Genomic DNA, 24,004 nt, shown 5'->3' with positions numbered 1-24,004 from the left:
TTTTTCCCTTTTCTTTGGACCTGTTTAAACCTGCTTTGGACTGAACACCCAGAAGAGCACCAGCAGCTGGCACCTGTGGCCCACCGGGCTGGGCCTGGCCTGCAACATTTCCAGCACCCGAGGGACTGATAAGAGCCTGAGTGAGCTGAACTGCAACCCGGGGAGGGGACTTCCTCAGTTTGTCATCTCTTTTGGAGCAGCAAGGGGTTTTATTGTTTAATAAACAGGTTTTTTCCACTTTTCTCCAAGGAGGTATTTTCTCCCGGACCAGTTGGGGGGAGGGGCCGATTGAATCTGCTTTCCTAGAGAAGCCCCTTTGGGGGGGTCTCTCCAAAATTTGCCCTGAACCAGGACAAATACAATCCAGCTGATTTACTTCCTCCCTAAAGTTAGAAACTCTTTTAAAGATTTAATACCCTAAATGTACAACCCTGAATTACAGACAAAATTTGGAGGCAAGACTGGTTTTTACTCTAATCCATATCTCAGGTTTCATAAGCAGCTTCCTTACTCATACAGACTTTTATCCTGCTACTTTTTGCCAATCACAATCTGTGGAAAACTAATTACACCCACAGAGAGTTCACCTGTGGATGGTCAACATCTGTCACTGTTTTATAGAACTGCTACTATCTGGAAAGTGCAATACTCTTCACATGTCCCTCTTAAAAAAGACAAATCAACAACCCAAAAAGTATACAGTTTAGGCAGTAAAGCTACATATCTCAGCTGAATAGGAAAAAAACCCCAATCAATCAATCTAAAATGAACCCAGCAACAGAACCTTTCAAAAGTGTGGCATTTTAACACAATTATTTCCTGTATATTAATACTTCTTAAACTAGCCATAAAAGGAAAAGGCTACCAAAGTTGTGATCTGACTATTTTTGCTCTCCAATCTGCTTTGTTTCTGCAGTTTGCTCAGCCTCTCCTTGCAACAGCAATAGTTTTCCAAAACATTTAAATCTGCATCTCGTGATACATTTTAAGTGCCCACAACAATTAGCTTTGCAAGCAAGCATTGTAACCTCTAAAGCCTGGTATTCCTGTCCTAGGACCTGAGTCCACAATAGCTCCAAGTGTCAGAAGAACCAAAAATGCAGCTGCTCTCAGTGCCAGGAATGGTAGTTCACAGTGTACAAAGCACCCAGTGCAGAACAAGCTACGTGTTCATCCATCACAAGCTAGGACATTCTGGAGTAATTTGTACCATACAATTTTTGTATATGCAGAATTAAACTGTATTTTACCTGTCTCCATGAGACATAGTCCCCACCTTTCCTTACTTTCTGGAAACAAGAAAGTAAACCACACTCACTCTTCTCTCCCTAGGATGGGCCACTAGCTTTCATTTCCTTTCCTCTACCTACATGCTCCAGCTAGGCTGACCAAAGCATTTGGCAAATGACAGTGTAAAGCTGGTGACAACACACACAGCATGTTTAACCCCATGACAAAAGTGGAATCCTACTGCCACTCTGGACAGACAGGTTTTTTAGACCTGACCTTGGAATGAGAGGAAGGTGCTGTAGGGCCTCTTTTCCTTCCTGAAGTTTGTAATACCATTAACAGTTGCAAAATGTTACTCTCTCACCCCTGTCACAAGAAATCCAGTCATCCGCAACTCACCTGTGATATCACAGTTAATTTAAATTAGATTTCCACCAGAAATAAAAGCTTTTATGAAGCATCGTATTAGGAAGGATAATACACTGGAGTTACTAAAAATAAGGTTATGAGGGAAGAGTTTCAGAAGTAGGGAAAAAGTAAGAGGAGGAAAGGTGTCATTTTAAGATGGCTGATAGCCTTGTTAAATAGGAACTAAACTCTTGAAATTAACTACAGTAAACATTTGATCTAAACAGGTATGAGCAGGATTGAAACATTTAACTAAACACTTGAAAAAATTACTCAGAATACGTTTTCATATTTGATTTCTTGATCAAAAAGCTGCACGAATCTTGCCATTCCATATGTCATGGGGATTGTAAAGCCACACCACCCTTCCTCTTCTATAACTAATAAAGTCAGTTACACCCCAAGTACACCAACTTCTTCCTACTTGGCAGTCTGGAAAGCCTCATACTTTGCTAATTTCACTCACAGACTCTCTAATAGCTCTATCTAGCAAAGAAGAATTTCACAATAACCACATTATTTAGGTCAAGAGCAAGAGATTAAAGAAAAAGGATGGAATGCCACTGATAATATTCAATGGATTTCATAGTTAGTCCGAGGCCTTTCAGCCTTCTTCAGAGAGGAGCACTAAAGAGCAAATTATGTGTAAGGAAAAAAAATACCGACAGCTCATCAATTGATTTTCATTGAAAATCCTAAGAAAAATTAATAAAGAAGTTAAGCTGCTGAAATACAGTTTCAGCAATTAGCTTAATGTCAGAGAATTCTAATTAGGCGTCTTGAGATTGCTATTTAGCATTTAAGCCTTTAGAGTGCCAAATTCTCCCTTTCACACAAACTGGTTGCAAAATTAAAGACATTAGGCAGCCTTAATTATATTATCAGAACAGCTGGGATTAGACAATCTCTGAAGTCAAGGCAGTATTCTTTTGTCACAGGGTAGAAATCCCTTGCTTTCCAGGGTGCCGGATTTTGGTGCTGTTCCATATCTCACACATACAAAGCAAGCTGCATTAGAAACAAAAAAAAAAGAGGACAAAGAACAGAGTAATGCTTAGCAAATAATGAACACATTAAGGGAAGAGAAAAGGTAGGTGAAAAGATTAAGCCTGAAATCGGTAGGCTTTGCTAACACCTCAGCTGGCACCTGGCCTACCGAGCCTCTAGCAGCACACAGACTAAGAGAAAGCTCTGTAAACCAGCTTGGCTAGTGGATACAACTCTGTTATCTAAAGCTAAAGCACATTTCGTACTGTCTTGTCCCATGGGGTGTGAAATTAGCAGCTATTTTTTTCACACATTTTTATAAACACAATGCCATTTATGTCTTTACACTGTTTAGACTGCTGTGTTTTTCTCTTCACATGGGAATCTTTTCTTTTTTTATAATTTATTCAGATTTTAAATCAACAGGATTTTTATTCCAGGAACATGCTGGCATAAAAAAAAAAACAAAACCAAAACCAAAACAAACCACCAACAGCCATTTTATCCACACAAACTTTAGCGAAACACAAATATCTAGAAACTGTCAAAACTCGACTCTATTTAATCTGCAATCCAACAAAATTAGTATTTCACCAAAAAAAATAGCGGAGGGAAATTAAACCACTCAGCTTGAAACGAGCATTTAAAATACACAAGAGAGAAGGAACTATTCTTAATCAAGTGTTAACACCCTCCCCAACCCCCAACAGGTCTTCTTGATATAGAGAAAACTATGCATTGGCTTTGTTGTGATGATCCTATACATTTAAAACCTTTTCCCACATAATTTAAAACAACTTTGGTTGTTAACATCTGTGTGAGCAGAGGCCTTTTTCTTACAGCTTGTAGAAAATTCTTTATCTGTTCTACTTTCTGCTTCTAGAAGTATTAGGAAAAAACAAACTACTCCTTCGATCCAGTTAAATAAGAACAATCTGATGACAATACAACAAGTAATTTACTGATTACAATCATACTGAACTACAGTGGTTACAGCAGAAACCCAAGAAACACACCACAGTTTAAAATATTTATTCCACTGAAATGCTGCACTAATGGCCATTTACTACTCCTTACACTTTAGAAACATATTCTGCCTCAGCACTGGTGCAAAAATTTGATGAACAGTAAAGACATTAATTTCAAGAAAGAATTTTCTTATCCTAAAAAGTTTTTTTATTGCATTTGTGCTTTGAATGTGTTCAAGAGTGCCATCTTAGTTTCTTCAGAAAACTAGGAAGCAAAGCATGGGGTTTTTACTCCAAAATAATTGCACTATGTGTGTTCGCATATGGGCATACAGGCCAGGGCAGGGTGGAAAGGAGGAGTAGGAGACAATATGCAAGCAGAAATCTTGAAAAGTGTAATAAAATGAGAATTTCCACTGGATAGGAACAAAAATGAACAAATATTGTTATGTGTGCAGAAACAGAAATCCCAATACAAACGCCATGAGCAGCAGAGATGCAGTTTCTGCAATCCAGAAATCAGTGCATTTTGTGTACTTATCTGAATTTCTGATGCATGATCAATAACCACAGGTGATACCAACTACTAAAACTCCAACTTTCATTAGTACTTAGCACAGCAAAGAAGTCCAATCCTAATATAAACTGTTTAACCAAATAAGCACACATGGTAAGGAAAAATCCATGACACATTAGCTAAGCAGTTCCTTTACCTGACAGGCAAATTCCTCCAGCATTAGGAAAACGCAGTTTGGCCAACAGCTGTGAACTGCCACCCTCTCTGCAAAACAACGATGCCAGACACCTCAAACCATTCCCTCCCATGCAGCCCTTGGATACTGCTTCTGCCTCCCGTGCCAAAATTCTTCAAGCAGAGAACTCCACAAAATCCACTTCCATTAGCTGCACAAGTTAACTTTGAATATTTTGTTAATTCATGCCACCCTAGAGGCCAGAGAGGCAGCTGACAACAAATGAGCAATCTTATGGGCACCGAATTACAGGAGGCTTCAGTGGCTGTTCTCTGAGCTGGTACACAAGCTGGGTTCTCCACAATGGGACAGCCTGGACATGACATGCAGGCACCTCCTTTGTCCCAGTTTATTCCCTTACCCAGCAGCTTAAGAGAGGAACACTGGGGAATGGTTCTTACTGCTGCCTTCTCGACACTAGCAGTGTTATGCCAAAACTAGGACTGATGCTCTATTTGCACTGCTCTGGCCTTTCATCTGGTATAAAGAGGCAATACAAAAGTGAAGATACAATGTATTAGCCTCAATCATGAAAGCAGATCTATGACTCAACACAGAAAAGCCAACAAAAATAAAATGAGAGGGAAAACACTTCCGTTGAGAAGACAGGATACTCTTTATTCCTTATTCTGCATCTTTTAAGAGGAGACAGTAACAAAACCCTGAAACACTTGGCTCTGAAGAAAAAACTCACCTGCCCTGCCAGCTCCAAACGTTTATTTCCATAATAGTCTCTGTCATCTACTTTATTTTCTCCTTGAGCCAAAATTACTCTGCGTACCATCACTGCTGTATATATGCACTTGGCACGAAAATTGAATTCCTTCACCTGAAAAAAAAAAATAAACAAAACAAAAACATATCAATGCTTCAGGATCAGCTCCTTAGTTCTTATGTTCTTATTCAGACAAATGCATCCATTTAAATCACTGGTAATCCGGGCTGACTGAGTTAAAAAAGGGATTTCAGCGCTTTACTTTCTTTAAAAATGCAAAAAATAAATGTTAGTGATTTTGAAACAGATAGCAAATGAAAGTAAATCAGAATAAAGATATAGGACATGAAAGACGAAAGTCCTGAATTCACACTTTGATACTGTCTGGCTATGTAGAAAAAAGTGCATAGTTTGATTAGTTCAATGGTACAGCATTTCACAAAGATTTCTTTTGACTCAATACAAGTTTTCCCCTTTATTTTGAGGATGATTTACTTTATCTCAGCTACAAAGCCATCAAAGACATTTTTCCCTGCCAACAAAGCTTACACCATAAATAACCACACAAGCTTGCTCCTGTTTTAAAAACTCCCAGAGTGTTACATACGAGCACATGGGTCAGAATGGTTGATGCCAGCAGCTCTCGGGCTTCTTCCATCTTTGTCTTCTTTGGGCCTCCCCACATCCTTTGCCTTCGTACTTTGTTTCCAATGTACTTCAAGGCCTGTGAAGTGACGAATCAACCTCAGTTAATATCAGAACTGCAACCTATATAAACACACACACACGTCATGTGTGTATTCCTCAAACAGTGCAATCTCACTACCAATGGATGATAAAAATAGTAACATCAAACAAACTGCAAAATTACAAAGATGTAAATGATACTAATTTACAACCAAAACTTAACTAACAAAAAAATTCCTGAAAATTGACACAATTGACTATGCATGCAATGTGTTTGTCACAGGTTGGTAACATTTGGAATGGAAAGTGGAAATTCATGATTACTATGATACTAAAAGAAAGGATATGGCAGAGATGTAGAAAAAAGGATTCTATAAATACCAAAGATATCCAGTTTATTTAATTAGACTTTTCACCTTCAGTTCTTTTGTTTACTTGCTAAATTTCATTCAGATATTAAACCATTTATCCTCACTGTTTAATATTACCAAAGGCTACTGTATAGCATTCATGTCTGTCTCCAGGAGTGCCTTGCATTGAATTCTTACTCTCCTACCAGCTGTCAATCAATCTGCAGAGTTCCTAGTTAGATGAGTCAAGAAGCTATCCAAGCCCACACAGGAAGTTTCTGCCTGGAAGTCATGAAGCTATGTGAGAGTCACCCTCTCCACTAAATGACAGATTAGTCTTTCCATGTTACACTCTTCCACAAAGAGCTATCTCTCTATTAACTTCATTTGACATTTCTTGCACAGAATAACTTCTGTATTTCTGTTTTTCTAACTTTCTGAATACTTCACACTCCTCTGTGTTGCTCCAGCTCACTTACTCATCTGACTCTGAATTAGGAGCTCTTCAAGCTAACTGGAACCCTCAAAAGCCCCCAAAGATGAAAACCAGAAAGATGTTCACTTTAAAACACTAAACATCACACATGGAATGGTTTGACAAAGTTTACAATGAAATAGCAGAAATAAGATTAATCTCCAAAAGCTTCTTCTAGCAGATTAATATATATACCCATTTCCCCGCAGCAAAATGGCCCATGTTCTGGCTAACTAAAAAAGGTGCATGAGCTAAAAGAATTCTGCTGAGTCTTCAGCAGGACAGAGGGTAGCTGTTACGTAGGCTTCATACAGGAGACTAAAACAGAAGAACATCTACTCATGATTAAATGGTCATAGCCACATCAACAGGGTTTCAGCAAAATGGGGCATGCAATTCCCTTTTAAAAAATGTCTTCAACAAACCCCCCCTAATTTTATGGACATTGCTACTTTTTATATACAGGGTTATGCCATTAAAACACAACCTTGGGCTTCTGAAAACAAAGCATTGCTTGACTTTGATTTTTTTCTTCTCCAGTTAGGTTATGACAGTCAAGTCTCACGTTTGGCAAGTCCTGGCCCTTTAAAAAGTCTCAGCTTGAAAGAAACCCCCAAAACAAATCTTAAAACAGAAAGTCTATGTCCATTGCTGACACAGCAAAGTGGTCAATACCCACTGTCTTGATTTTTATGGTCTCTGGCCATGTGAAAAGACACACCTGCATCTGTGTAAAAATCTGAGCTTTTTGGCATTCTTCCAGACTAGGAGCAAATGCAGCCATCACATGTTCCTCTGTGCCAATCATCTGTACAATCTCCTGGTCACTCTCAACACCCATGGCCTAGGAAAAGAAGAAAAGGCAGAAATAACACAGGCTTTATGTTAACTCACTGACATTTGCTTATGCTAATTTGGTATTGTTTGCCTGTATTACTACTAAGCAAGAGCTAGTTCTTCTCTAAGAAACTGTGCCATCTGGCACTGGCAGCACATATTCCAGCTATGGAAGAACGTTAAATGGAAATCTTGATAAGCAGCAGGAACACACACACTTTTTGGAGAGCCTATTTGGGGTTTTCTTTCTTTTCTTCACTGACAGGAGTTAAATTCTGTTGTTTTTTTCTTAAGGAAAAAAAATACTGAGCATAAACAAACCAAAGTGTTTAACAATGAAAGCCAAGTCAGAATCTACAATAAAGAAAGGAAGGCGAAATTTCTTAAACGAGTACTCACAGTCTTTACCACAAGCAATTTTGCAAACTCTGCTGACTGTGATGTAGCTCATCATATTCGAGAAATGGTTACACTTTACCCCCTTTGCAACTACCTGGATTTAGAAGATGACTTCACTACACAATTCCACTTGAAAGACGTTCTATTATTTCACTGGTCCATGGACACCTTGTTAGACTTTATACCGCGGAAAAAGCTTAATAAACTAAGAAAGCGCTTAACAGGTTTAGAAAAATCTCTCTATCAGTAAGTGTTTCAAGGTGGCAGCCAGCAGTGAAGGATTTTGTGGATTCCAGATGGTGCTAAAACTCCCCTCCTTCACACATTTGCCTGGAGCTCAGCCATATCAAGAAATGATAATAATCTCACTAAACCTCAAGAAATGAAAATAATCTCACTAAACCTCTTCTGGCTGACTTAGAATATATTTCTCAGAACTTGTGAGGAAGTTACGTTCGCATTCACATTATTCTCCAAAGTGCCTGCCACAAAGACCATTGTAAATAACGGCCTATGTAGACTCTAGTATTCTGGTTCTCATTAAAAACTGGCAGAACCCCAAAACCTCACATTTTCCTCAAAAATGCAGAAATACCTTCCTTTCTTATTGCCTTCCTGGAGTGTCACTTTGCTTAACACCTAGCTAACACTGTTCCCTTGCAAAACTGTTGCGCTAATTGTGAAGTATTCAGCATTTTTTCTTTCATTTCCTTATTTTTGAACAAAAAAGTGGTTGAAGTGGTTGAATTTCTTTAAATTCAAACACTGTCTTTTCACCTTGTGGTTTATTAGAAATTAAAAGTGCTGCAGAAGTATCACACACCCAGAACAGTGTGAGGACTCTCCTCCTTTAATGCAAAGCCCAGATCACAATTCCATGATCTCAGACAGACTTGAGTGCCAACTCAAGATACAGTTACTTCACCAGGTATGAGTGTTTCATCTTAGTTTGATCCCATTAAGTAGTTACCCCTCTGATCTCAAGGCTCTTTTCAGAACTAGAAGTTGGCTGTGTGATATTATTCTGGTTGAGATCTCTGTTTTTCAAATATTATTACACTTCCTCGCCCTTTTAAATAAGGTCACATAGTAGTTGAAAAATCTCAGCAGAGAAGTTCACAAAATTCCCTCCTCACCAGACTCAAAAGATAAGTCTACAAAAGCATGAAAGCTTCACAACAGTAAGGTTCCATGTGTCTAGAATTTAACAGCTAACCAGTGAACTAGTTTAGGAACAACAACTAGATTAATACAATTATTGCACTTAGTCTAGAAATTTTTAGAAGAACAAAATTTTTGTGCTATTCTAGGGACGTATAATACAAATACATTTATATAAAGCATACCAACTGCAAGCTGGTATCAACCTATTTCTGTCCATCGGGTTAATTCTAGGATGGCAACCAAATCTTAATTGTCATATAAAATCTGGGGGGGAAAAAGTCAATCTGAATTGTTATTATGTTTTTTCATCTATTAAAAACTGATAGCCATAGTAAATTAAAGAGGGTTGATCATTTCTTCTGCCTTGATGAATTCTCTAATCAAGTGTTACAGCAAAAAGATGAGAGTAAGACAGATCTTCATGCCTGTATAGATTTTCTAGCTGGAGTTTGTAGCAGCAAAATCATCTGAGAATTCTAAATTTCTGAGGGGAAAGGCTAGGATCTGTCAGCAAAGAACATATGTTGCATTGTTAAATATGTGCAAATTGAATGAAACGAATTTATGAGTAATGACTAAAACGCAGGCAAATGACTGAAAAAGATGTGCGAATACAACAGCCTAAAAATAAACCTGTTTATTCTCCTTTATACTTTCAACTATCCTGAGAAGAGTTGTATACACAAAACCACCTACATGCAACACTTAAAGGACAAGCAGCAGGCCCATGCTGCCGTCAGACAGATTTGTAATCTTAACACTTTGGTTTTCAGTAAATTTGGCCCTGAGGTTACCCTTCCGAGAAAAAACAAACAAACAACTAAAAAACCAAACCAATACAAGAGAAGTACTCCAGAATTAGCCTGTAACATCATGAGGACAGTAACAAAATATTCCTTGGTTGTCGCTGGTGTTACAGAAACACCGAGGACATGCAATATAAGAATGGGCCCCTACGCTTAAAACACTAGTGGTCCTGGGACAAAGCTGAGGGAAAGTGAATTAACATAGAAGAAAAGCAGTAGACAAGATGTCTTGTTTCTTTTTGATTGGGAGGCAATGTCACAAAGGGATAATTTTACAGGGGAGGGGGGAAGGAGACGTTGTAAAAGCATAATTTAGCAGTGGCAGTGAAAGGATGAAGAAGGAGACAGAAGCAGGCTGCTGAAGACCACAGCTGAAGGCTAGCAGTCAACGTACATAAAACAGACAAGGCAAAGCAAGCATTCAGAATATTCAGATCATCCTGCATTCAAGTGAGAGAAAGTGATCCAAGTGGGCCCAACTCCCTCCTAGGACTGGGGAGCTTCCCTCTGCCCAAATGTGTGTGTGTCCACCTTTGTGTGTGCATACACACAGGTACAGATGAGAATGTGAGCCCAGCTCTTCCTCCCCCAGCTCATGTCTTAATGATGATGTCTAGGCGTTTCCATAGCACTTCCCTAGAATGTAGTTCTGCACTCCATCAGGCTAAATTACAGCACAGAGACAGGCAGATGACTGGATTAAAAAGATGTCAGGGAAGTTCAAGGTTGACATCACAGACAGAATTGGTCTGGAGCTTTCATAATTCAAAAGATATAAGCTATGAAACAACAGCCATGGGAACCCATAATCCTGCAGATCCACTCAGACCACCACCCAGCTGTTCCTTTACAGCTGCACCTTATAACAGCTCCAAGGCTAAAGCCGGTTTGTAAAAACAAAACTCAACTTGCTGTTCAAATCTTTTGCTGCAGGTCCTAGAGCAGTTTCTTACAGCTCCCAGATAAACTAAAGATACTTCATCTAGTGATTCAGGTCATAAAATTCAAGTCTTAAGTCCCTGTAGGTTATTTATAATCCTCTTCCTTCCTAACCAGTTTGGCTACAGCATGCAACCTTCACTTACTTCAGCTGCCAGGGTTCACTCAAACCTACCAAATTAAGATCACAAACTCAAAAGAAAAATAGCCCTTATCTTTGAGCAGCTCTAACTCCCTGCAGTGTAGGGAGCTTCCTGCAAAAGCAGCAGCACCATCTTACCTCCAACTCGAATGATTTTCAGGATAGAAACACCCTTACATATCACACAAATATTCCACATCTCCTCCAATGCTCACTGCTATGTGAAACTGTCAAAGTCCCCCAGATAAAGCATGTGTACCTCCTAGCCCGACATATTCAAAAGAGCACTGTGCACAGTTCACACAGCCCTATGAGATGTGGACAACTGACAAAGCTAAAACAAAGGTCTCTTGGTGTTGCAAAGCAGCTCGAGATACCCTAAATACCCCTGTGGTCGCATACACATATTAACTAATGAAGAAGTGTCACAAAGTAAGCAGGAAGCAAATTAGCTGTGTTTATTTCCCATTACAAGGCAGCTAACAGACCTTTAAAAACTGCAACAGATACATACTTAAAGGGGCAAAATTGTCTGCTTTATGTCACTACTTCAAAAGTAAAGTTGCATTTCCACATACAGGGACTGCACAAATGCTTCTGTCATATATAAGAAGAAAGGTTAGGGAAAACTGTTTAAGCTAGCACAGCTACAAAGCTCTAACTCCCCTACATCTAAAGAGCAGATACCCCAAATTTGCCCTAGAATAGTGCCAGGCACATGCCTTTTGTAGCCAATGAAATTTCAGTTAGTTGTGGTCAATGTGCTAAATTTCACAAAACCACAACTTACATGTGTTGGGCACAATTGGCTGTAAAACGTCTGAGCACGCCCATCCCCAAGATCCCTACAGGTCTGGATGGCAGGAAAAAAAAAAGCAACAGGACAGGGTCATTCTGGCTTGCAGTTATGGAGGAGGATGAATTGAATGCAGATGCCTCCTTTAGGGTGACCCCACACAATCCAGTCCCTATCTATCCAGATCAAGGGACCTTTAGATCTACTCTGTTTCCACGGCTCCCCACAGCCCAAGTACCTGGGTTTCATTCCTCACTAAAAGCAAGGTTGAGAACACTGTGTTCAGGTCTTCCCCTAGCATGCAGCTCTGTCCATGACTTCATACCTGAAACACAAGGATGACCTTAGATTCTAGTCTAGGGAGCTCTAAGAACTTTAGGCCTCAGTTCTGTCAGTTGGTAGTGTTTGTAATGTTTTCTATTTCCCAGTCCTTGCTTTTGACAAAGATGTCTAGTGGATATACTAGTATACCTCCACCTTGCAGTAGCTTTAAATGCACATTGAATTACAGATCTGGAATATTTGCTTTCTCTTCTGATTTTCTGCACCTGATCTACTTCTTAAGTCACATACAGAACGTCAGGTCAATTAAAGCTATAGGACTAGAAAGACAATCAAAAATTGCTCACTGTCTCTCAGACAGTCCCTGACAAACTGTCCCCTCTAGCTGGCCAATGCACTGAATGGCAACCAATTACTATTTGTTTTCTTAGTCAAAACACAGAGGTCTGTGGAACTTGGCTGGTTTGGGAGGAAATGCAGAGCAATAGATTTTTGCCACTGCTTTCTCATTTCAGTTTTTAATTAGAAATTAAACATGTAGCTGTTTCAGTACAAGTTAAGGATTCAAATACAGTCATAACTTCAGACCTTAGATTGTCTATATAGCTTAATTTTGTCCTTTGCAGATGTGGATCTCTACATCACAAACAGAACAGCTACTAGTAACAAGGAAGACACATGCTTCATGCCCAAGGCTTGGGTGTTGGCATAAAGGAATTATTCTCCTTGTTTTTCCAACAAATATCCAGTGTATGACACTGCCATGTGAGAGAGCAGAAGTTAGACAGGCATCCCTAAGTTTGGGATTCTCTAGGCTAAGGGCTATTGCATTTGTAATCTTGCTTATAATAGTTAAATAGAATGAAGCAATAGCACATTACAGCAATGCCCAAGAAAGGAAAATTGGAGACTGGTGACCGCTTTCATTTCCAGCTGGAGACTCACCAGAAGTAGACAGAAGATCCCTGAATTTCATGGCATTAAAGGAAGGGTAAAAAAGATGACCACTCATGAGAACTGCTGGAATGGAACGTTCAGAATAGTTAAAGTGGGTGTAGCTAATTGGACACTGTATTAAATCAATATAAATAACTGAAAAGCAGTACAGCCAAGAGCTTATAACAACTGTAACCCCTTATTCAATTAATAAATGAAAAATTAAGGAATATTATCTAAAATATAAAAGATACTTATGAAGAGGGTGATAATTACAGCAAGCATTGTCAGAAGGTAATAAAATAGTCAGTACAATTTTGCTTAGATAAACAAGCCAACAACCATCTCCTCAGACAACAACCCACAGCAGTTACTCTATGTGAGCAGGTATTTATCTGTACCAGCACAGGGTGACAAAATGTGATAGAAGTCTATAAGGTAAGGTGGAATCAGCAGTTTGGTATTGGAGTAGATGGATTAAGAGCCACATTAACACTTTCCTGCAACACAAGAATTGTGAACTTAATTCTGGTACTTTTATGTACATTTCTGTCCATAAATACCTTCTCAAACTCCTTTAATCCCGGTCACTAAAAACAGATTATCTCCTCTCTTATTTGAAGAGATTTGCTTAATCAGAGGTAACAGCCATTTACTTCTCAAGTCTAAACCCAATGATTAAACTATTTGCTACTACCAAGGCACACCAATCACTGTGGTAATTCAGACAAACCCGTAAATAATAACTGCACTGCAGGCACGACCAGCTCGGATGCTGCAACCTCATGCTGCCCCCTCCTGGCACATAATTTCCTGTGACCACCTCTCCGAATCTTCTGGGCTGTAACCCACTACAGAGAACACAAAAAGAGAGTTTTGCCTCCAACCAGAGACTTTTTTGTGCTTTCAAGAACGCAGCCCAATTTCCTCCTGCACACGCAACGTACCAGGCTGTAAGCCTACAGGCAGCAGCAAAGTAGGACGGGACAGGAAGGCGCTCCAGCTGCTCGGAGGCTCTCAGCCTAAGGCCTGCCCATGCCCTACTGCCTTCTACAGCAGCTGGACAGACCACATCCACCCACCACCTCTCCCAGTCGTAGTCCATGCATTTGATTCCACAGACAGAAAACCAGAAACAGCGACGCTTAGCACAACTTGCAACACAGCTCATAACAAACCAGAATGCTTCTTACCTGTAGCAACAGAGGCACCTCACAAGGCAGAGTAAGGAGGTGGCAGGTATTTGTCTTGGCTCAGCAATGTTCTCCTTGCAAAAAAATACAGCACTTATTCTCCTTTTTGCTGTACAATAAAGATTACTTCCCAGGGGAAAAAACCACGCCGTTTCTAAGCCCTGCCAAGTCCTTCTGTACATATTAACCTGAGAGCTGCCATCAATCTTCATTCTTGAGCTACAGCACAGCATTTTTCCCCTTTTCTTTCTTCCAAACAAACAACTGTGTTACCTTAAATATGATAGCAATGGGAATATCTTCTGACAGAGTGTTGTGCCTCAGGTAAAATCTTCCTTGTTTCACAACCATATTTGTTCTGCTCTTCTTCTCATGAGTGGAACTGAAGTTAAAATAAAAATAATATTATGTCCAACAGAGTGTTTGCACTGACTCCTAAAATCTTTTGTATAGAACTTAGCAAGCTTGAACAATCTTTCAGCTGAATTAATCCCACTTTTTCCTCTTTTAAAAATTACATCAAACCAGTCAGAGATCAGCCTGTAACTTCAAGGGTATTATCACCTGTGCTGGGGACAATTTGGAATGTTTGCCTTAATCAAGTAGAAGTCTGTACTTTTCAAAATGATCTTTACATGCTTTGCTAATCAGTTTTGATGTAACCAGCAAGGTCAAACTGAACAAGTACTGCAGCAACAGTGGTAATGATGTAACAGCACTTGGTGCCCCATTAACCTCATCCAGACTTACTGAGAGACAGCAGAGTATCTGGGAGAGGTGGGAGGCCTCTGGAGTAGAAAAAACAGCTCTCACACTGATTAGAGACAAGCACAATAGAATAGACCAGAATGCAGCTTAAATAAGAAAAAACAATGAACCAAAGGCCGAATAAAATAGAAACAAAACTTGATCAAGGAGGAAAGGCCAAATTTAGACTACTTTGCCATTTTCAGTAATTTGTGTTGTACAAAAATATTTGTTTCCTCCTCAGCTGCCCTTGCCTTTAGAAGTTTTTATGCCAATTTTATGTAGAGAGGCAGACAAAAGGTTACATCCAATTTCCACTGCAGTAACTTCATGTTGCTTGCTGCAAACTGAGACCAAACACCATCAATTACAAAGTGCGCTTTGTTACAGTAAAAATTAGAATTTGCTTTTCCTAATCTGAGATGAATCCTGAAACACATGAACAACTCTCATTGTTTTCTGTAGGAATACTATACTGTTTAGGGACTGAAGTTGTAGCATACAAAATGACAGTAGCAAGACAGGAGCATTGAATATCTACAGTTTTTTTCTGGTTCAACTATACTAGGAAGAAACCTCCACAGCTATTTCAACTACAACAAAGAAGTTCTAAAGCTTTGGGTTAATCTCCTTTATGTAATGCTAGGAATTTACCATACCTGGTAACAGAAGCGCCAACTGTGCCTTTTCTATCAGCTTCAACAATGATTCTGTTTTTGGATAACTGCTCTTGAATAAGAATGACTTTCTCTACACCTTTAACAATGAAATAGCCACCTAGTTAACAGAAAAAAAATATTTTGCATGTCAGTACCATTGCACCATACTTGCCTCCTCCAATATGCCTTTAAACATAAATTATTAGAAAGAAAACCGTAAGTACACAATGGGAGAGTAAATTCTCCCTTAAAAGAATGAGTAATGAACAAACTTGACAGATAAAAACCAAAGAAGTTGTTTGGTTTTTAACCAAACCCTCCAACTCCTCTCTAGATAACAAATAATACTGTGTGACACTTTATTCTTGCTTTAAAAAAAGGCAATGACAAAGGAGAGTTTCCACTCTGGAGGACATCATACTCCTATCTTTCCTAATCTGTTTAATTTTCAGTGAATGAATTCCATCTTTTTCGCCCCATAGCACATCACTGTAGAACACTATACACAAAATTCAAAATAAAATACTCAAAATTTTGGTGTGTTGCTTTTTGGGGTTGAAAACTTTGTCTGCAAATACCAACTATTCATGTTCTCAACCAAAACCCTGACAATTTCTTTTAGTCGCAAGCAGACACTTGAGAAATTTCCACAAAGACTTCATGATGGCAGGAAACATACCAAAGGGGTATTTCTTTGCTGAAAAAGATTTAAAACTCAAAGCACAGATGGGGAAAAAAAAGAACATGAGTGAAAATATACCTGGATCTAATGGACACTCATTTAGTTTGGCAAATTCTGCTGGAGTTTTCCCAGTAAGTACACAATTGGAGCTACGCAGCATTATAGGCATTCTGCAAGAAAACCAGTTACAATTTTACTTCAGACTCAGACAGAAAAATATGAATAGTCAAATTCAGAACAAAAACCAGGCTGAACAAACTGGAGATACACATTTAAGGTAATCAGAACTCATACATGCTGTAACCAATAGGTTTTCATTTAAAACCTTATTTCATTGAACATGTAATTGAAAAGAGACCTGAAACTGGACACCTGCAAGCAGAAAACACAGACTTCCTATTTAATTGTTATGCAGCTCCTCAGGCATTGTGACAAGCAGGGTCACCGAGGCCAATGACAATTAGTGCAAAGACTCCTGGCGCCCAAAACAGTCTGCAGAGAAGAACACACCACTGCAGATCCACTGTTACCAGTTTTTATAAGATAAAGTTAGTTCATAGCTAATTTCCTACACAGGAATGACACCTTCTGGCTGCAGAGAGATAGTGCTTCTAATTCATAAGCATGAAGTTTCCCCAGTAGTAACTCTGATTTCCCTGGGGTCCTGGCAGTGAAGCCTGCAAGCAAGCATTTTGTGAAGCAACATGTGGTGGAGAGAGATTCCAAGAAATTTTAAGAAATTCAATGCTTAGGGAAGTAAATATAAGAGAAACTAAAGATTCACAGACTGCATATAAGGCAAAACCTCTTCACCATGAGGGCAGTCAAACAGCGCAAAAGCTGCAAAGGGAAGTTGGGCAGTCTGCATTCATGGAGGTCTTCAGGACCTGACAGGATGAAGTACTGACAAAAATTATTCCTGAGTTCTACTACACAATTATTTTCAACCTCCAAAATTTTTCATTCAAATTTACTTCAATGAAAAGCAAGATTCAGCTACACTTCTTGTATTCAAATCTCATAAATTATTTTAAATCTTTGGTGTTTTCATATTCTTATATCTTAAAAGTAAACTGATGAACTCAAATTCTGTACTTCTGCAGAGGAAAAAAAGGCAATCTTGTCACTATATTTCACTGAGAAAGTGCTTCCTAGAGATAAGAAGCATCATATAACAAGCAAAATCTATCACACACAATTTAAGCTTAATGCATTCGCTGTTTATATCAGAAATCGGAAGCAGCTGGCATAAGGTAAAATGGAATACTTAAATGCCATTACTGAAAACTCCAGTGAAACATCTGTCCCAGTCCAAACTGCATGTCAAACAAGAGCACTGGCCGAAGGAAACAAGTATAATCCTAGGGACAGATGAGCAAAATTATTTCCCATGGAAATAATGACTAGATATTAACAGTTTTTAACAGCAAAAAGCTTTTTTTGCATGTAAGCCCTTAAAGCCAGTTTAGTAACATAACTTAAGCAATTTTAAATGAAAGCTTAACTTGTGCAACAGAACTAATGCTTGCTTTACTGTTTTATCATCCACCTTCCACAGAGGCTAGTCTACATACTATGTATGAAAGACTGAGTAATTTGGCTACAAAGCAAACATGTCTCATTTCATTTCACAATAATGCAGCTTGCAGCTCCAGACATGCATTTTCCTCTGTGGTTTTATATCAACAGTATTAGAGGCAACATTCATCCTTATATCCATCCTTCTCAGGAAAGAGACATTATCAGAAGTTTTTGCAAAACAAGATCTTAGACCCAAAAAATCCTGTACAGCTGTTTATGGAGATTTGCCTGCTCACTGTTTCTTTTAACAAGGAAGCAAGGTTGGCCTACATCTGTTTTGCAGTAAAAACACTTCCCAGAATGGCACCAAATGAAAACTGATAGCAGCAGCTCAGTACATGGTGTCTCACCTGCCAATGGGTAACGCATTGCGGATGATCCGCTGGCTGCCTCGGGTGTATTCAATATCCACGGTAATCGGTGCGGAATAGGTCATGTCTCTGAGGCGGCACTGAAAGGACAAAAGCCACGCAACAGGTCAGGTGCTGACTTCAAGCTCAAAAATCTCTTAAAACAGCCTGTATTTGCTCTGTCCTGTAAATCCTCACAAAGAAATCAAGCAAAACAAAGCTTCAGCAAGATCTTCATAATACCTGAAAAATATTTGACAAACTCTCTGTTTTGTTTTTGTTTAAAACAAAATCCAAGAAAATCCAAATACAATTGCTCTGATTTTCAAAAGCAGCTCTGTGCTTTCAGAAAACAGCACTGCACAGCTTGACTTCTAAACTCTCTAATTAAACAGGTCTAATTAAACAACAGGTCTAATCAGCAGAGCTGGCAGAAAGACCACAGTGTGTCTGAGCAGTGCTCAGCTCAGGGACATTTCTGTATGGGGACTCCCAACACCTGAAGACTTGTGTTGCCATATAAAGTCTGACAAAATGGAAAGGCACAAGATTGAGAGAGACACAATTACCTTATTACCAGAATGAGCAAACCTCATCAAATGGTACCGTTCCTAATGATGACTTACAGAAGGCTCACTACAGAATCACTTCCTACAAAGATTCCCAGAATTTGCAGGAATCTGCAAATTCCCTGGAGACCAAGAGAAGCAGAATAAACATATCTAGGGCATTAGATACCTCAAGGCTCAATCATTTCTAATTCAATCTTTCTGGTCTGCTCTCCCCAGCCTCACCGTAAGATGTTGCCAGCCCTTAAGGTATTGTGTCTCTTCAAGCAAGACAGGCCTTACTGCATCTGCTGAACACAACAGAGCAAGGCACAGCAGGTCATTCGTGACCTCACTGAGTACACTTTACCTTTCAGCTCCAGGATGACATGTTTAGCAGTAGTCAGACTTGCACATCTATACTTCTGCAGTCTTTCAGTGTATTGATTATGTACTAATAAAAGGCAATTAAGATCATGCTGTTTATTGAAGATGCAGCTCTATGGAAAAATACGCCTCAAGAATCATCACAAACTGGATGCTTCTCTCCACAGTACACAGTAAACCTCTTCTCCAGTAATAAAATACTAAAATATCCCAGCAGCTTTCAAGCCGTGCCTTGCAGGAAACTAGGTGCCATTCTGCTCCCAGCAATTACATCCAATCTAAAAGTAACTAAGAACATTTCCATATTCTAATTACTTTAAATTCATCTGTATGAATAGTTCATGAAACTCCCATAAGGACTGGGGGAAAAAGACAGTCTCTAGTACTGCTTGGGGAAAAAATGCCTTGGGATTCTCTATGTGGGCTTTTTTAACACAGGAGACATATAAAATACAAATTACAGTGTAATATTCCAGCATATGTATTTTTGTATCACCTTCCTTAAGGTAATGTCTTACTATAGACACCTGAAAGTAAAAGACAAGCATGACTTGCTACATACTCAGACCCTCATGAAAATCTAATGATTTTAGGTGGTTTGGGGAAGGAATTTTATGAGCTTTCAACAGTGAAATACAACAGCAGACTCCTAACTGTCTAATATTTTTTTTTTAGGCACCCAGGCTTGACCTGAGCAGCATCCTATTTAAGAAAACAACTGTGGCCTCCGTTTGTGTACAGCACACTGAAAATAAAGAGAAATTATGCACTAGCACTAAGCATCAGTGAGCATACATGAGATACAAGAGTATCTCGTTCTAAACTCAAGGTCAGTATGCTCTATAAGCATTTATTTTGCCTTCTTCTGTATGTACAGTCACTTTAGCTATACAGTAAGCAAGCATTATTAATACCTAAATTGTTGAATATGAGTTGTTTGCCACAAACAATTTTTTGCATGCAATTTCATTCATATGGAAGAAAGGTTTCCTATTGCATTTTTCGCATGTTCATATCTACTGACTGAACATTAGCTACACATTTGTGAGATACATCAACTATCATGTATTACACCTGGCTGAGTTACTGGCTTTATTTCAAAGCTTTCCATCAAACCAAATGAGATTTGAGTCAGGTCACTGGAAACAGAAGGGGGCTATGCCAAAGCGGCGCAGCTGATTCTTACAGAATTTCTCCTAAGCACAGAATGTATTTCATTATAGTCTAGATTGGATGACAAAAAAGACATTTCAAGTATTAAGCGGATACAGCAAGGAAAAAAGCATCTGATACATGAACTCAGTTATGAGGTTGACAATAGGCTGCATGCAGGTAAATAAGTGCAAGTTCCAAGCTCAGTTTCCCCTGCAGAGGCCAAAAAGAAGTGGTCACTACCTCTGTGGCAGTGGTATAAATCTCAAAGCACAGTAACAGGAGAGAAATAGTGCGTTCCTGAGCACTTTGAAGGGAACTGGATGGCTCTAGATACATGAAAGCAATCCTAAAAAGTTCAAAGTTTATGTTAGCTTATGGTTTTCTCAGAAGCTATCTTATATCCTGTTGGTCAAAACCAAGAGAGTTTCTGATTTCAGTCACAGCAGCATGTCCTCCAACACACATCTTTATTCCAGAAGTACACAATCCATTTATTAACCTACATGCCTGCAGCACTGCAATGAAATTAAATATACTCCCCAGAAGGATAATGGTCTTCTGCAGCTTCTTGTAATTTCAACAATTTCCATCTGTTTCTGCTTAAAAGTTCTACGTTTGCTTTCTGAATCAGACTTTAAAAATAAATCAGATACAAGTTCCCGAAGACTGGAAGGGAAACACAGACTGAAGTGACCTATGGTGCAGACAGTAGCAAGGCTAATATTAAAAAGATGTAAATAAGAATATCAAACAACCCTACATTATGGCATGAGGACTTCAGCTCTGCCATGAGGAGAGCCACAAGTTGAAGCAAGATAACTACTTTTCACTACTTTCATAGAAAACTACTCAAATTCAGCTAACACAAAACACTGAATACAGCCAAAACACCTCAACAAAATAAAATAAAATTAAAAAGCTTTATTCAATGATGTTTAAGTCTCTGGAGCTTCTTTTTATAGTGATGGTGGAATGCAATGCACTACCAAATGTAACACGCACATACTCAAAATTACATGCAGCTATTATCCAAGACATTCCCAAGAGAAAAAAACTCAACAAGATGCAAACATTAATACCTCATGAGGTGATACAGGCCGTGTCACATTGAAGCTTTCTTCCACATCTGGAGTACCCACATAGATATTGAGGTATCTGTAACAGTTTCAAAATAAGCAATGAGGCAAATATTTTTCAGGCAACCTAAAGGAAGCAAAATTTTACATACACTGAAAAATGAAATTACCTGATGAACACAAATTGATTAATAATGAGCAATGGTTCTTCCCAACGTAACTCATTGTATTTGAGCTCCGGTCAAATAATAAAAATTTAGCCTGCATGTGCAATAAACCTTTAAATCTTCCCATCTTTCATTGCATAAAGTAAGAGATAAGTCACAGAAAAGATCCTCTTGATTTATACCTACACAAGTGCTTATAAACACTTTATAGCTGATAACAAACCCATGAGAGTACTCATGCTGCTACTGATATGGAAATCATCTCATGCTTACTTCAGGTACCACATTGGGTCAGCATCACTTGTCACTTTTTCATTGGCCTTCATGATTTTCTTTATCTGGAGGAGAAAAAGAACAAAATGGAACCATGGCCTTTTCTGAGTACTAAGAGCCACTCTCCCCCCATCCCAGGAAAGCCTACCTCGACATTGATGAAATAGTTGAATGAGTCTATGTGCTGCTTCACCAGTCCTTTCACCTGAAAAATAATGCACGCAGCAATTAAAATCAGCTTCAGTAACGTTAATCACTGAAGCCAGAAATTAAGATACAAGCATTTATAACTGGTTTTAGATATTAGATAACTCTGCTAAATTCTTTCAGCTGACAAACTTCTGGGAAGGGGCTGGTTGCTTATTCTGATTCTACACCACATTTCGAAGCTTACACTGGAGCTGTCATATAAAGAGCATGGATAGGGTCTCTGAGAGCCAGTAAAACAGGAAAATAATCTGGAAACATTACAGTTTCTCAATCCATACAGTATGGATTGAGAATAACCACACCAATATGCAAACCTCTAGGAGGATGCCTCCACAAAATATTCTGTAATTTAATCAAGAAAACAATCTATGGAACAAGTCTATTGATAACCGCAAGGAACTAAAACAAAAGGCAAAATCCACAGGAAAGTGAGGACAAGTATTCTGGGAAACAGTAAAAGCCAGAAGAAGGTAATGTAAAGTTAGAAAGGAGATTAAATATTCACACCATGAAATGAGTGTGTAGCACTAACCTTTAGAAATGCTGGAAGAAGTCTCCATTTTTCCTAAAAACAAAAAACAGTTTGAAACATCTTTCCAAGGAGTAGCCAAATGTCTAACATGCTGAGCCTTTCTGTCTGCATGTTTTATTGTTATTGTTGTTTTTTGAACAGTAACATTATTTTAAATTAGATAAAAAAAAAACCAACTGTCTAAAGCCCACAGAGATGGATAAAAACTACCTGGATCATCTCAGTAAACCATACATGCAGCATTTTCTCAGGATGCAATGGCACACTGCCTCTTTCCCAAGAGCAGCTTATGTGAAAATATATTTTTCTGAGAAAATTCTTTAACACCATGTCCTCATTTAAGATCAACTAACATTTTTTTTTGGCTCTGTTCTGTTAACACTGTAAATTATATTCCTAGAAAGGGAAGATTTCCTACAACTTTTTCTTTAAAAAATACATGCAAGAACCTGGGAGCAGCACTTGTTCTCTGTAACACTTATCAGGACTCTAAATCCTACAAAGATTTAGCAAAAGTACTGACTAGTGATAAGTATATCAAGATTCCTACAAACCTTCCCCGATTTCTAATCTCTGATAAGCACAGGGAACATCTCCTTATGTCAGCCCCACTTTCTCCCACCACGGCAGTGCAAAAACTTGCAAATATCTTTGGTTGGAGACAAAATCCTTTTATTTAGGAGGAGTGCTTCCAGCCCTCATATGCTTCTCTATCTACTACCATTTAAAAATACTACAAAATTAAATGATAAAAAAAAAAAAACGTAGAAAGTTGTTAGCCTTCTTCTACCCACAGAAATATTGATGGTGCTCTTGGCTTTCAGTCTCCACTGCTGCTGTTTGTTAATCTACTAGTCTTGCTTGTGATCCCAATTTAACATCTAATAATGACAAAACTAATGAAGCAAAAAGAAACACATGCAGTATGGTGCAGCTTTTAATATTGGTCCTTCGTGGTTCATGTGCAGTAGCGTTTACAGTCTGCAAAGCTGAAGAGTGGTTGATTTCAGGTTTTTATGATTTAAATGTTATGTCTAAAAAAAGGGGGTTTAATCTGTTAAATAGTAACGCAATTAAACTGATGACCTAAGGATGAGACTAAAGATTTTAATCTTAAGTAAATACTGCAAGGCCAGGCTGGAAGGGGCACGGGGCAGCCTGGTGCAGCGGGAGGTGGCCGTGCCATGGCAGGGGGATGGAAGGACACGAGCTGTGAGGCCCCTTCCACCCCAGATCGCTCTGCGACTCTGCGCGCGGGACCCAGGCGGGACAGACACTGGGGACGGGACGGCACCTCAGGAGGCCGAGCCCGCCTTCATGAGGGGCTGCCCAGGGGCAGCTCGGACCAGACAACCCCCCCACCCCACACACACAAACACACCGAGCGGCGCAGCACGGGCAGGGGGTACTCCATGTGTGCGTCTGCAGAAGACCTCCTTCCACCCCAGCCCAGCTCAGCTCGGCCACGCTCCGGGAGAGCCCGAGGCGCGCCCGGCCGCTTGCCCCTTGCCCCGCTGACCTCCACTGTGTTGACTGGGGCCGCCGCCTGCTCCGGGGTGAGGGCGCCGCGC

General features: G+C 39.3%; 1 protein-coding gene across 1 annotated transcript in view; it reads right to left on the bottom strand.

Annotated features, from left to right (window-relative positions):
- Positions 1–23,998, bottom strand: part of POLR3B (RNA polymerase III subunit B) — a 72,357-nt gene extending 48,359 nt beyond the window's left edge. Inside the window, exons 1-12 of the mRNA XM_005421792.2 lie at positions 23,953–23,998; positions 22,434–22,466; positions 21,840–21,896; positions 21,692–21,756; positions 21,255–21,330; positions 18,086–18,186; positions 16,233–16,324; positions 15,473–15,590; positions 14,340–14,448; positions 7,294–7,416; positions 5,668–5,784; positions 5,040–5,174 (exon numbers count right to left, since the gene is read on the bottom strand). Coding sequence (XP_005421849.1) covers positions 5,040–5,174; positions 5,668–5,784; positions 7,294–7,416; positions 14,340–14,448; positions 15,473–15,590; positions 16,233–16,324; positions 18,086–18,186; positions 21,255–21,330; positions 21,692–21,744 — 924 coding nt within the window. The 5' untranslated portion in view covers positions 21,745–21,756; positions 21,840–21,896; positions 22,434–22,466; positions 23,953–23,998. The remainder of the gene's footprint in view (positions 1–5,039; positions 5,175–5,667; positions 5,785–7,293; positions 7,417–14,339; positions 14,449–15,472; positions 15,591–16,232; positions 16,325–18,085; positions 18,187–21,254; positions 21,331–21,691; positions 21,757–21,839; positions 21,897–22,433; positions 22,467–23,952) is intronic.
- Between the last annotated feature and the right edge of the window lie 6 nt (positions 23,999–24,004).

This window comes from Geospiza fortis, unplaced genomic scaffold, assembly GCF_000277835.1.
Source record: "Geospiza fortis unplaced genomic scaffold, GeoFor_1.0 scaffold173, whole genome shotgun sequence".
Taxonomy (NCBI): Eukaryota; Metazoa; Chordata; class Aves; order Passeriformes; family Thraupidae; genus Geospiza; species Geospiza fortis.
This window is presented reverse-complemented; position numbering and strand designations above follow the sequence as displayed.